Source organism: Sturnus vulgaris, chromosome 14 (assembly GCF_052056855.1).
Source record: "Sturnus vulgaris isolate bStuVul1 chromosome 14, bStuVul1.hap1, whole genome shotgun sequence".
Classification (NCBI taxonomy): domain Eukaryota; kingdom Metazoa; phylum Chordata; class Aves; order Passeriformes; family Sturnidae; genus Sturnus; species Sturnus vulgaris.
In genome coordinates this window covers 17,611,806-17,625,477 of record NC_142256.1, presented here as the reverse complement: position 1 = coordinate 17,625,477, position 13,672 = coordinate 17,611,806, and the positions used below count along the sequence as shown (strand labels likewise).

At 39.3% G+C, this 13,672-nt stretch overlaps 1 protein-coding gene across 5 annotated transcripts in view; it reads right to left on the bottom strand.

The window, feature by feature from the left end:
• The window catches only part of TBC1D8B (TBC1 domain family member 8B), a 32,176-nt gene that overhangs the window by 8,009 nt on the left and 10,495 nt on the right, over nucleotides 1-13,672 (bottom strand). For 3 of the 5 annotated variants that reach the window (XM_088173427.1, XM_088173428.1, XM_088173430.1), the window contains 11 exons: nucleotides 12,014-12,132; nucleotides 11,176-11,401; nucleotides 10,016-10,256; nucleotides 8,744-8,951; nucleotides 6,962-7,129; nucleotides 6,300-6,449; nucleotides 5,018-5,168; nucleotides 4,575-4,789; nucleotides 3,998-4,115; nucleotides 3,036-3,321; nucleotides 913-1,042 (listed from right to left, as the gene is read on the bottom strand). In XM_088173427.1, the coding sequence (XP_088029553.1) occupies nucleotides 913-1,042; nucleotides 3,036-3,321; nucleotides 3,998-4,115; nucleotides 4,575-4,789; nucleotides 5,018-5,168; nucleotides 6,300-6,449; nucleotides 6,962-7,129; nucleotides 8,744-8,951; nucleotides 10,016-10,256; nucleotides 11,176-11,401; nucleotides 12,014-12,132 (2,012 nt within the window). The remainder of the gene's footprint in view (nucleotides 1-912; nucleotides 1,043-3,035; nucleotides 3,322-3,997; nucleotides 4,116-4,574; nucleotides 4,790-5,017; nucleotides 5,169-6,299; nucleotides 6,450-6,961; nucleotides 7,130-8,743; nucleotides 8,952-10,015; nucleotides 10,257-11,175; nucleotides 11,402-12,013; nucleotides 12,133-13,672) is intronic. The other 2 variants (XM_014881530.2, XM_088173429.1) reach the window with 1 other exon arrangement.

Sequence of the window (13,672 nt, the reverse complement as noted above, 5' to 3'; positions counted from 1 at the left end):
TGAATGAGGGATGGTGTCTTGGGGTACAATGCAAAAATGTGTATTCTATCACCATTTGTTGAAATGTGGGAGGGGTGGTGATCCTTATCTCTGTGGGAGATATCCTCTGCTGATGTGCCATCTGATAAAATCAGGGCGATGACCATCGTTATCTTTTCACAACCCATCCTTCCTCCAGAAGATATATTCTGTTAATGGGCCATTAAGTCCTATTGTGTGACTGATAAGATTACATCATCCCATTGGGAGATGCCCCAGCCAGGGGCAGGAGCCAAGCCTTTCCTACCCAGATAAAAAACTGGGGTTTGGAACGCGAAGGCAGCCCTTTCCACTGGATCCCAGAGGAAAGTCGGACTTTTTCTACATCCTCGCTGGACCTTGGGAGGAAAACTGCACCTTCTACAGGAGCACTGCTTCAACTGAACCACATCTGTCATCCAGGAGGACTGCAGCCACCATTTATACTACCAACACCCTGACTGACGGGGTGTCAGGTTGTATTCTGACTCTGTTGGTGGTTTTTCTTTTGTATTATTGCATGTATTTTATTTTTTCTCTTTTTTCCTATTAAATTGTATTACTGACTTAAGAATCTCTCACTGGTTTTCCTTTCAAACCAATACAGATAGTAATACATGACCTGTGATGAATTTTGGGAACTCCCCACAGACTAGAAAGCACCTTCCCGGCAGTTAAAAACCCAAAACAATAGAAAAGCACACCTATCTCATAACCTATAAGGTTTACAGTGAGGTTCAACAAAAAATACAAAGCCAAAAAAATACAGAGCCAAATACCAATCTAGACAGAATTTCTACCCTAGTTTGTACAATGCAACTTCACTGTTTCAAGGTAGCCCATGAAACATTAACACTGCATGGGATGCAAAAACATGCCCACAAGAATACATACTTCATTTGACTCTCGGATCAAATCAGTGATGTCCACTTTTGGATGGTCACTCTTAGTATCACTGAGATTGGAGCCCTGCTGCACAGCTGGAGGCAAAGGACTGTCTTTGTTAGTGACACTGTCAAAAAATCTGCACAAAGAAAACACATGAGAAATCAGCAGGAGTCAGTTTATCACACTAAAACAATAACATCAGCATCTAGCGAACAAAAAGTGTGCAGAGTATGGGAAAAAACAAAGAATGTCAGAGCCAGTAGCACAAATGTGCTGTAATAGTAACAAAGATACTCAAACTTGTGAACTGCCCACCCAGAGAAGGTTGTAGAGCTTCTGGCCTTGGGAGTTTTTAAGACTCAGCTTATGTGATATAGTGCTAGCAGTAATCCCCATTTGAGTGGGAAGTTAAATTAGACTTTTTTTAAGGTCCCTTCCACTTGGCATTTCCGTGGTTTTCTAATCCATATGGCAAGGCTGTATGAACTGGGACAGTGTTGGGGGTTGAATGCTTCCCTTTTCTTTCTGTGGAATTTCTCCTATTGTTATGCTAAGTGGCTACACCTTAAGGTAATGTTCTCTCGCGGGGGGGGGGGGGGGGAACCGGAAAAAGGAAAGGTGGGACAGGGGTCAGGAGCGGGCTGGAAACTCTCTCGTTTGGCTCGTGGAGGGAGAGGACGCCCCGTGCTTGGATCTGGCAACTCCCCTGCCATCCCAGCACTGAGATCCACGCTCCCTGCTGTTGGACATGGCTCTGCTGCTCTCCCACCTCATTCTACTACCTCCAGACACTCTGCCGAGCACCACGACCGACACCGTGAGGGGGGAGTCACTTTCCCCATCCCTCTCACCCCTGGGCCGCTGCCGCCATCACCCAGCCCTCTTCAACTGCGCGGGACCTGCCCTGCCCACAGCACCGGTAACTGAGCGCAGGGAGACGGCCTGCGGCCAAAAGGGACTGGAACTGAATTATACTGTTCTGTTCTGTTGTCAATTTTTATAGCTGTTGTTGTTTTCTGCCTTGTTAGATATCAGTAAAGAACTGTTATTCTTATCCCCACATCTCCTGCCTGAAGGCCTCTGATTTGGACCTAAAATAATTAACAGGGAGGGGGTTGCACTCTGCATCGCAGGAAAGGGGCTCTTGCCTTTCCTTAGACCACACCTGTCTTTCAAAGCAAGACAGACAGAGAAAAAGGCTTGTCCTGAACTGTGAACAAGATAATCTTAATTCCCCCAGATCTATAAGACAAAGACATGCCTGATCTGCACCTACACAATAACCTACGTAATATATCTATATATCACACCTACATAACCAGCCTAAATAGATCCAGTGCGGAGGCCAGATTTTACAATAAACACCAGACCGCATGGTCTCATAACAAAAATTACATTTTCCTCAATAATTGTGTAGCTCCTACCCCATTCAAACATGCAACATGTAAAAGCCTCACTAAAAAGAAATTCTGATTATCAGTTCTTAACAGTCGTAACTTGTTAACTCCTACAGCACAGTAGTTTTGCTGTTCTAATACTCTATGACACACAACCACAGCATCAACAAGAGAATTTAGTTAGTGAAGAAAAAACTGTACAAGTTTTGTTTGCAGTACGTCAGTTTAAAGCACACTTCATCTTGCTAACATAAAACAAGGATCTCATCATGATTGAACTCATCACATTTTTTTGGTCTTATTTCTGTTTTAAACCATTAACAGCAGAGGATTCAGCATCCTAGACTACAAGAACTAAGCTGAAGAATTTGCTGCCTGTAAGCTGATACCTGAACTGTCTGGAAGAGTCATAATGTACTGTAGATCATCTCACCAAGGCAAGCTGCCTTCTATACATGATATAAATTCAAGGCAAAAAGCACATTGCTTTTTCTTTCAAATTCACAAAATAGTTATGGTTTTAGAAGAACTTGATATAGAATGGGGTTTTCAAAGGATCGAGGCCCACTTTCCAGCTACCTCTTCCAGAATTTCAGCCTCAGATGAACACTAATTCCTTTGAAGCCTTTGGAAGTCTTGGCTAGATGTCTTCTCAGCTACCTCAGAATGACTTATCTATATGCAATTATAGCAGCACTATGTAGCCTGAAAGAGTAACAGTTACACTGATACCTGTTGAGAACAGTGACTGCTTCTGCATCGTCCTTACAAGTGAGCAGCTTCTCCATGTTGTAGTCCAGCACTGCAAGGCCCAGCTGCAATATTGCCTTTATTCCATCATAGAAGAAACAGTCCACCACATTGACTGCACTTTCAATTGGCAGCACACTGATAAAAAGGGTAAGGAACCAGGAGAGAGAGACCGAGGAGAAAAAAGTCATGTTCGTCATGTGGTCTGTCAACTGAGGCAGGTGAACCCTGACGAGCTCCTCAAACACTGCCTGATCTACCAAGGCACCTGCAGGGAAAGGATAATAAAACCACCACCCAAATCTTAACACAGAGAAGCACACTTCTCAGAGCAACAGCCAGAAACAAAATTCCTGTCCTAGTGCAGCTTTGCTGTACAAGCACACACACGTCCAGCTGCACGGAACCATTGCTTTCCACGTATGGGGCCAGAGCCTTGGGCATGCTTGAAGTATAGTGGCACTTTGGTGAGCGCATGGCTGGCTCCAGTGACTCTCCTGACAGCCAATACACTCCCTCTGCATCAAGAGAGAAACTTCACGTCCCATTTTCTTCTAACAACTGTAAGAACTGCATATGAGATCAAAGGCCAAGTCTGGACCTGACTCCTTTTCCTTTATCTAATCTGGCTAAGTTTCAAATAAATAGTATGAATTGCAGTTATAATTCCAAAACAGTACAATGGTCTGTTTGTTTCCTGAGTAGTTATGCCTGGAATACTGACAATATCTGAGAATCATATCCATGCCTATTTAAGGAGGAGTAATGGGATGTTCTCTGTAACCTCCATTTTCCACTCCACAATACCAAAACAAATGCAATGGTTTCTCTCCACTGGACAGTCTTCAGCCCATTCCTTACATTTGTTCTGAATGAACAACCATTGACATTCAATATAGGTAGACATTCCATTCAAGATGGATAAAAAAACAGATGGATGTTACCAATGATTCGGCGATTGAAATAATCAGGGAGCATCCTTTCACACACAGCAACCAAAAGCCAGAATGCTTCCTCCTCTTTAGCATACAGCAGAAGCACTGATGTCAGAATATTCATTGCCTGCAACATTCAAACAAGCAAACAAGCAAAGGAAACATTATGAGAAAAGATGCTGAAAACACAACCAGTATTATTTCTTAGAATTTATATTTCTGAAAGCACTTTATAGCACATTTTTAAAGTGCTGGGATAACCTACAGCCATATCCAGGACAAGAGTTTTACTTGTGTGGTTTTAAATACAGAACAGAGTATCTAAAGTACCTAAAAATATTTTTAAGTGCTGTATGTCTTGTTAGAATGCAAATGCATATATGAAATGGACATGACAGCATTTATAAACTAATTCAAGTACAATTTAAAAACTCATTTTACACAATGGCATGAAATAAGCAAAGTAAGTGAACCACTACGCAAGAAACTATTCCACATTTGTGACAGATTTTATGAGGTGCTACCACACTGGCACCATGAACCAATATTTCAACAACCAACACTAAGACTCTCAAAACTGCTATACCTGACAATATCCAATTTGTGGATTTCTGAATGCATAAGCTGTAAGAACTCTCCTGAGGGCAGAAATTCCTGTGTCACTTTGAAAAGCAGGATGCTCAGGTAAGGAGCGACGTAAATCTCGTTCAATTTCATCAGTAGCCAAAGTGCACGTTCCTAAGGACTTTTCCACCAACTCAGGGTAATAACCAGGGTTAGATGCCATATCATTTACAGCACCTGCCAATACATTGCATTGCAAGGTATTAGAGGACAACAGTAAAGCAGTAATTTGATTGTTTGCAATTTGTATAAGAATTCTGATGACTACTGAAGTACCTTATGATTCTCCAGATATTACTGAAGTAATGGGTCAGAGTAATTCTACCGAAATTAATGAAATCACTAACAATGAAAATTGCCAGTGATGACTCCTAAAATGAACCAATTACACTTGTTATGCAATACCTGAGAAGAGCAGCCAGAGTTCTCCTCTTAATGCCTCTGGGATGCCTCTTACAACTAGGTCTCGAGTCTTCTTTGTTCGAAACATACTGACCCCGCGGCCCCGTTCTGCAAACAGGATGTTCCACGACTGTTCCTTCATTTTTTCTTTCAACTACAAAAAGCAGAAGATAACAAGCATTAAGTATACTGGTAGATTCTCCTCAGGCTACAGAGAAAAAAAGTAAATTTTGCTCCCAGTTATATATACTGGAAACTGCAGCACTGGCATCCATATTGATGTGTGAAATGAGTGCTGAAGCAGATCAGAGCAAAATCCTATGTAGATCACAAATTTAGCATGAAATGCCATCTTATACATGACCTACTATTCTTTAAATTATGTTTATAGAAGATGAGACAGAAGGTAGATCTAATCCAGTATCCTATCTGACAGAAACCAACAACTACCACAGCACAGGAAGGTCAAACAGACATTTCCCTGAAGCAAAGCAATTGTTGATCGGGTACTCCAGCTCCATGAGGCTCCAGGGCTGAGACAGGGTGAATGTCACTACTACAATTTCTGTGCATGAAGCACTAAGATTTAACACTGTTAAAGCAGTTAAAGGTGCTGAAAGGAAAAGTAGATTTTGTTCACTTTTCTTCAACATACTATAAAAAGCAGGATTTAAAAATCTGGACTCCCTTTTGTCCTGCCCTAAGAGTATTTATTTTAGGGTATTTCTAATATAAAAAATTTCATATCTTAATTTACTCAGTTCTGCTCAAAGACTTATTTTGAAATAAAACCTGTCTTCTTGCACATAGTATGGAGAAGCAAAAATTGGATATTCTGCTGCAAAAACAACTACATAAATATTCTCCAGAGCATAACTTTGTTAGACAGTGGTGCAGAAGAAGGAAACATGGAAGAAGTTTAGTCAATTTCTTAGAACATTCTCCTGGCTCCCAGAGTGTTTGTAGTGACTTTGTATCTTGAAAATTCAGATAGAAATGCAACATATTCACTATCATAAAACAAACAGCCAACTCTTCCCTGAGGGGTGGAAGAGCAGGAGAAATGAACTCCATGAAGATAAGGCATATCATTATCAAACAAGATAAGCAGAAAATTGAATGGAGCTATGAAGAAGCACTCTGTGGACTCCAAATACAGAAAATGCAGATGAAAGAAGACTGGCAAAACCCCGGAGGAAATCAGCAGCCTGGCTGGAATTAATTTTGATATACTTCACCCCTTTCCAGTGCAATTCCAAGAAGTGTTGACCATTTTATCCCGTACCATTTTAGAGTCAAGGTTCTCAGCATCCTGAGGATGGTAGACAGTCATCAGTGCTTCTGTACTGACAGTTTTGCTGTTATCTCTCTGGCCCATCTTTGACTGTCCTGCACCAAAATCCTTTGGACTGTCAGTGGCAGAACCAGTTGCAACCTTGAAATAAATTTAACAGCAGTACTCATAAATAGGAAACAATCCTCCAAGAAGTAGCACTGATACCAGACCAGGTACCAGATACAGACTTCTAAAATAAATGATAAAAAGGAGTTCCTGCTCTGCACAGCTGGGCTTTCAGGAGGCTGCACTTGGGAAAAAAAGCCATCTCTCAAAAAACAAAATTATGAAAGGACAAATATTCATAATGAGAACTAAGAATATGAGGATAGGGAGGCCCGACCATCCATCACCACCAAAAAAACCCCATTCATACAGTGAACTATATAGAAAACCTGAGAGCTCTTAAAACCAGCATTACAGCTGGAGTTGCTTTTCAAAACCCGATGAAAAACAAGGTAAAAGAACCCAAACCAGAATGCATTCACAGTAGCACCACTGTCCAACTCATTTCTCTTTCTATTTATTTTTCCAAACCTTAAAGCCTTAAGATGTACGTGACTTATTCCTATGAACCAATACTAAGAAATTAGAATTGCCAGAGCAGTTACCTCAGTACTTACGATGTGCTGTGGACTTGCAGCTGCATTGCATTTCATTCTGAGCTTTGCCACAAGCAGTCCAAAATCTCTCACCTCTATGAAACGAAAAGCTGTTTTCCCTTTGGTACTAATGATGACTCCTCTGTTGGCTGGATCTGCTTTATCCACCCCTGTGACCTATGGAACCAAGGACATATAAATTAAGCAAGGAATTTACCTGCTTACTTATAAAAGAGAAAACCTGTTAAGAAAACGTGTAAATGAAACAGTATATGAAGCATACAAGCAGACTAGGTAACATAAGTTACAAGTTGAAAGCTCAATTGCCTGTAGCTATTTTAGCAAAAGGCACTAAGTATTATGCAACGGATTTTTGACGGAGTACCAGAAATCTTCAAAAAGGTGTTCCCAGTTGTGAGTGTTCAGCTTATTTGAAAACCTTGTCTCCTTCTACCTGCTGAAGCAGCTGCTTTTTTTCCTTACCATCCAAAAGCAGAGAAAACATGACTTTTGTAAGTAATCAAATGAAATAAGTTTTACAAGATTGAATTTCCACTGAGAATACCCTGTCAAAACAGCTGTCATAACACATGACAGCTAGAGCTGACTTTAAATGCCATGATACAGATTAGAGCAGTTCAAACAGTTTAATCCCACAAGTTCAAGTGTGACAATAATGAGAATTTAGACTGATTGGCATTGCTGATGTATTCATGTTGTTAAAGGTAAAGAATGGAAAATCACCAAGTACATTGTTATAGGTAAAGAAGGAAAGACCACTGAAATGAGGTAACTGCAGTCCTGTAGAACGAAGAGTGAGGATTGACAGTCCATAAGAATAAATTTGGAGCCAGATCCTTTAACACAGCCTCTTATGCAATGGAAGTCTCTATTGCTTGCAGCACTATTTAGAGATAATCAAATAAATTGTTTTATGTAGGTGGGGAACACCAAGTGCATTGCTGAAATTAGTACAACTCACCCCCTATGCCAGGCGTCTTATGTTAGGCAGTGTGTACACAGAGCACGTAAAGCAATTACAGAGCAGTTATAGAATCTGGTTTATTAGTAGACTATTGTAAAATGTGTCTGATAAAAAGCTTTTAACACTGGAAGACTGAAATGCGTCAATGTCCCAGATCAGGTGAAGTCAAGACAGGAAATAAGAGAGCTGGCTGTTTCTTCCCAGAAGTTATTCTGCAGTCTACTATAGTATTCCGTAGAAATGCCAAAGCTGTGTCCTTTGCTATATGGTCTTTATTTTATCCTTATAGTCTGTTGAGATTATCAACTGTAATGGCATTGCTACTTGCTCACTTGACAATTGGATTTTCCTACCGACTTTTTAACAGCCAGCACTGCTCAACTGCTGCAAAAAATTGCTCTACTGAGCTAAAAAACACAGGAGTGTGATTACTAATCTTCAAAATCCTCTACCCACTACAATTCTTTACTTCTTAACTTGAGAATGTCTCATTAACTCACCTACAAGTACTAAGCAAAATATTTTTCATTTAATAAAAGGAAGTATTAAAAAATTTGGATTCTGTACCGAGCTACAGAAATAAGAGTAAATAGAAAAGGGAAAGAAAATTGAGAAACAAATCTGAAAAATGAAAGCAGCTCCAGAAACCTACAAATGGAATTCCTACATGTAGTATCCAGGATAGGGGGAAATCCATGACATCACATAAAATAAGGAGATTCTAATTAAAATCTGCTAAACTGGCATTGAAGTACACAAGTGCAAAACTGCTGGTATAACTGACTCTGATTTGTAGTTTGCATTACCTCTCTCAATGGAATGATTACACTGCACAGGCTGCCATCCTGGCTAGCAAAGCAGATATAGTTTTCTGAAATGCACATTTTCCCATGGGTGTTAAAATGACTGAAAGGAACCCATAAGAAGCATTCATGAACTTCCTTCAAGGACTCTTCTTTAGGTAGCCTGAAGAATGCACTAAACTGCTCACTGTGGGCATGGCTCTCCAGACCTCTGGATTAAAAACAAAACACATTGGTAGGAAAGAGAAAATAAAAAATTAAATAAGTTTTAAATGTCTTTACCAATACAAAAGTAAAAAATATATTGGGAAAAGACAGTAATACATCATGCTTTCCTCTCCCAAAATCTATGGAGTCAATCTGGAGGGTTCAATGTTTTTCCTGAAGAGGCAACAAAGGACAGGATCACACCTACCTGTACATCTACTCAAAAAAATATTGAAATATGTCACTAAACAAGACCAGATTCAATAATGTTCCTACACAGTAGAGCACTACAGAGCCTACAGGTAGTGCTAATAGCATAATATTGCTCTGTTTCCCCACACATCAGAATAATCCATTTAAATCTAGAACAAGTTTTAGCTTGATGGAGAGTTAATTAGCTAGAAATGTAGCACATGTCATAACCATCTGCCATGGGGTAATTTTTCATAGACAACTACAACCAGAAACAATATTTTGGTTGTAGAGTAGTATCCCTCTCCAGCATTGCTACCAAACTGAGGAATCAAAGGAAAAGGAACGACCTTAACCATTAAGTTACTGATATTCATGTCTTTCCACCACTCAAAATAACACTGTACATCAGGAAAGCCATGCACCCATCTGCAACTCACTGGTTTTATCACTCACCTCCAGGGGCTTTCAGGAAAGCCATGCAGTTATCATTTACACGTCTATTAAATTATTTCTTCCTCACCTTATCCTTCCTCATCAAGTATCTCTGGAGACACTGTAGCTCTAATCTGAATTTTCTAATCCTAAATGCTGCAAGAACACCTTTTCAAAATTCAAACTAATATAAACCTTTTAGTTGGAAGACCAGCACTGAAGATTTGATCACCTCCTGCTTTCCTACAGACTTTGGATCCTGCCAAGTAACAACAAATTACAACGCGTCACATGGCTTCAGTCCAACATTTTAATGAGACAATTGGTTAAGAAAATATCAGCTTTGCTGATATTTAATATCTCCTTGAGACAAAGAGTCTCTTCCTCTTTACATAAACAAACACTGGGCCCAGAACAGATAAACTATAAGTAATGCATTACCTCTTGGTGATTTGCAGAGGGTCATGAAGGACTGGATCATTCTCAAATGTCTCCTTGTCAAAAAGTCTTCTAACTGCATAATTTGCCAGCTGCTCCATGAGAAGGAATGTTTCACTAATGTGCAAAAACATGGAAAAATAATGATCTTCCCCATGGGAGCACACATGAATGCTCTCTGTCAGAATCACATTGGAAGTTTTCTCAAGTTTTGATATTTCATCCCAGGAGATAATAAGTTTTACTGAAAATAAAAATGTAAGGACATGTGAGTCAGTCCTCAATATCTGCCTGCATTAAAGAAATGCAGTAGTAGCAGCTCTAATAAAATACAATTAAAAAACATTGTCAAATGATAACACACTTGGAAAGGACTACAAACTAAAAATCACAAAATGCATTCTCTTCATATTTCCTAAAAAATTATTACATTAGAAAGAATTTTATAGAAAAACATTAAAACACACACTATGTATGACAACACAAGTTTACACCACCTTCTCCTTGCTCTTATGTGAAACTGCAAACAGTAAACAAACACCATGATACAAGCCAACCCCTTTCAACAGCTCACCAATAGGACTTCTTAAATTAAATCCATCATGTATTGTCATGTAGAGGAACCGTGCCCTTTAGCTATGGCATTTCTCAATACAGATCAAAAACAGCTTTGAAAGGATCCTATTTTCTGTATGTTTTCCATTTTTCACATAAATACAGTTACAGTACACACTATTAGAGGCACTTGTTTGGGCATTTCAAACTAATGTTACACAGGGAAAAAAAGACTTACGTGCAATTATCACCAGTGTGTAGTGCACCCATGTGAAATAGTAAGCCTGTGTGAAGAAATAACTGTAATCCTCGTAGAGTTAATAATACAGCATGAACTAAAGATGATGGACAACTTTTAGCTATAGTCAACTTCTGGAAGTCTGCCTTCTCTCTGAAGCTTGAATTAAGGAAGCATAATAATGGATATTGTGTAGTATGTTACACAAACAGATGCCTTTCCATAAATTATGTTGGCAGTTTCTGCTCATCTGTTGACATCTGCTCACAGTGCAAAATAGCTCCCTTAGCACATAAGAAGAATTCCTCCTATTCTGAAAGATGAGCAGTGAAGCATGAAGGGACACAGCTTAGCATCAAGGCTTACTTACTTTCTGCTCCAAGCAAAAATGAGTAGAAGCTAAGGAAGTTGGTACTAAGATACAGCCATCCTTGACAGGGGACTCTGCCCTTCCAGTAACTGCACGAGTAGTAGGTAATCAACTTCTCTTGCTCTGGTAATCCAAAACACTTCTCAAACTTCATAAGACCTTCACGAAACTTCTCAGGATCATCTTCTTTTACAAAAGAATCTTTTCCCTCTTCAGCAATCAAACCCTACATCAAAAAATCACATTACTTTATGCATGTGTCCATGTGGGTGGTTGTCATATATGCACCTGCATGCATACAGCACAGCGTTCTCCCAACAGGAGAGTAAGCTTTAGAACACGAAGAAGAGTCTGAGGATCAAATCATAGGTCACAAATAAAATGTGCTATTTCAGACTCATCCACCAAGTCTCCCACACAGCTTAGGCAAGACACACATTCCTGCGTCTTCTCTTCTAAAACAGACATATTTTACTCACTTAATCCCAAGGGTTCCTGGGCTAAATATTTACTATGTATAGAGTGAACAGAAATAGACTATATGCTTCCCAGGCACTGTTAAAATTATTGTGAAATAATTTATCAAGAGTTTTAGACCACTATCTAAAGGCATTTGATGTATCATTTACCAAGTGGAGTTTATGTCAAACAACCTTACTTAGCTGTGGGGCAGAGAAATAAGAACAATGGCACATATTAAAGTTAACAGTCACATACTACTTAACCAGAATAGGCAGCATTTCAATGCTGTCCTTGAATATTCTACAGAGGACATATAATTTGTGTAGAGTCAAAGAAAAAAAAAACATAGCCTTTTCCAATTATGCCTGTTACTCACTCTTATCTTTCCCTGGACAAAGCTCGTAATGTCTTCATTTGAATCAAATACTGATAAAGTCTTCATAACATTGTGTTCTAACCATTCCCAATGTTCTGTTATTTCTTCTCTGCTGGATCCTATTGAAAAAGAACGTATTACTTTAAATTAGGACAGATTCAATCATTTCACCAGAACTATTAATCATGAGAATACTTAGCAAATTCCCGAGTGACAGAGTAATTTAGATACACAAGTGAAAATCACAAGTCTTAAATTTCTTAATACCTCTTGTGAACACTGAAAACGTGTTTCAGTGTACACGAAATATGAGCACTGCTGTGTTTTTCTCTTTTAGGTCCTTTATGCTGGTCTATTTCTGGCCTTTAAATACAAAAGAGTCTCAGTTTTGTCAACATTATGTGGCTCAGTGCTGAAGCCTGAATTGGACTGACAGTTCCTCTCAGCAGCACCTCCCCAACACAGACAGCACAGCACCATTGCAACACCCACAGTTTAATAGACCAGAATGGGAAATGTGAGACCAAACCCATGAAGCTCAGAAGGAAATTAAATCTGTGCCTTTGATATCCTCAGCTTTGATCTCCAGTCCACAACAGTTTACAGAGCAGAATTTCAAGACTAGGGCCTGCTGTGCAAAATCCCTAACACGTGTGAGGATGTAAAAGCAAACACCACTGGAACCAGGGAGGAAGCAAGGACTGAGATGCCACGAGTGAAACTGCAGTTTTTCAGTAAATTCAATACAGAGTCTGTACTTTAAAGACAATGACTCCCCATCAAATGCCGGGGGACAGGGAGTGTGAAAGAACTTACATAGGTTTGAATAAAGGCATTCTAGAATATAAATTAATTGGCAGCTTCATCCTCCACAAGAATGCTCACCAATCAAAGCAGTCAGTGTGATCACATACTATTGATACCCTCAAGCAAGAACACGTCTTGAACAATTGCTTTTTCCTCAGCTTACTTTGTAAAGAGTAATTAACCAACTTTCAATGGACTCCACAGAATTAAAGTGGCCCTGTGAATGAACAGAAATGGCTCTAAATATAGTTAAATACTCAGACTGCATTACACTGGATTTGCAACAACACTTAACAAATTATATGAAGAGTAATTAACATAGCAATTACATTGCAAAAGTAATTATTTTTCTCTCTTTTTCTTTTCCAGACTACACATGTAGACCAATTATTTAAGTCACAATGTGAATCAGAGGCCCAGAGGTGACCCAGGAATAATGAAACTTTTTTGCAAGTGTTTAAATGGTTTAGGAGCCCTGTTTCAGACCCTAAATATGTACTAGCAGGAGCGAAGTGTCATCCTTCCATTTCTTCACAGAAGAAACAATCTAACACAATTAGGACAATTACATTAAGTAGCTTTCTATTGTAAAGCATATCTATGCAGCACAAAATCTATATAAATTCACTCCTAAAATTATTACCCTTTGTATTTTCCCAAGGGCTGACCTGATGGCAGTAGAACTCCCCAGAGTACACTTCCAAGATATATATTATACTTTTTTGATAGCCTGTTACCAGGTCTGACTTCTTCAGAAGTGGGCCTGAAATGTTATTTATAGTCAATTCACAAACTGTTCAAATTCTTTAAGGCTGCCCTTTCAAAGTGATATGCAATTACATTAAATTAAAG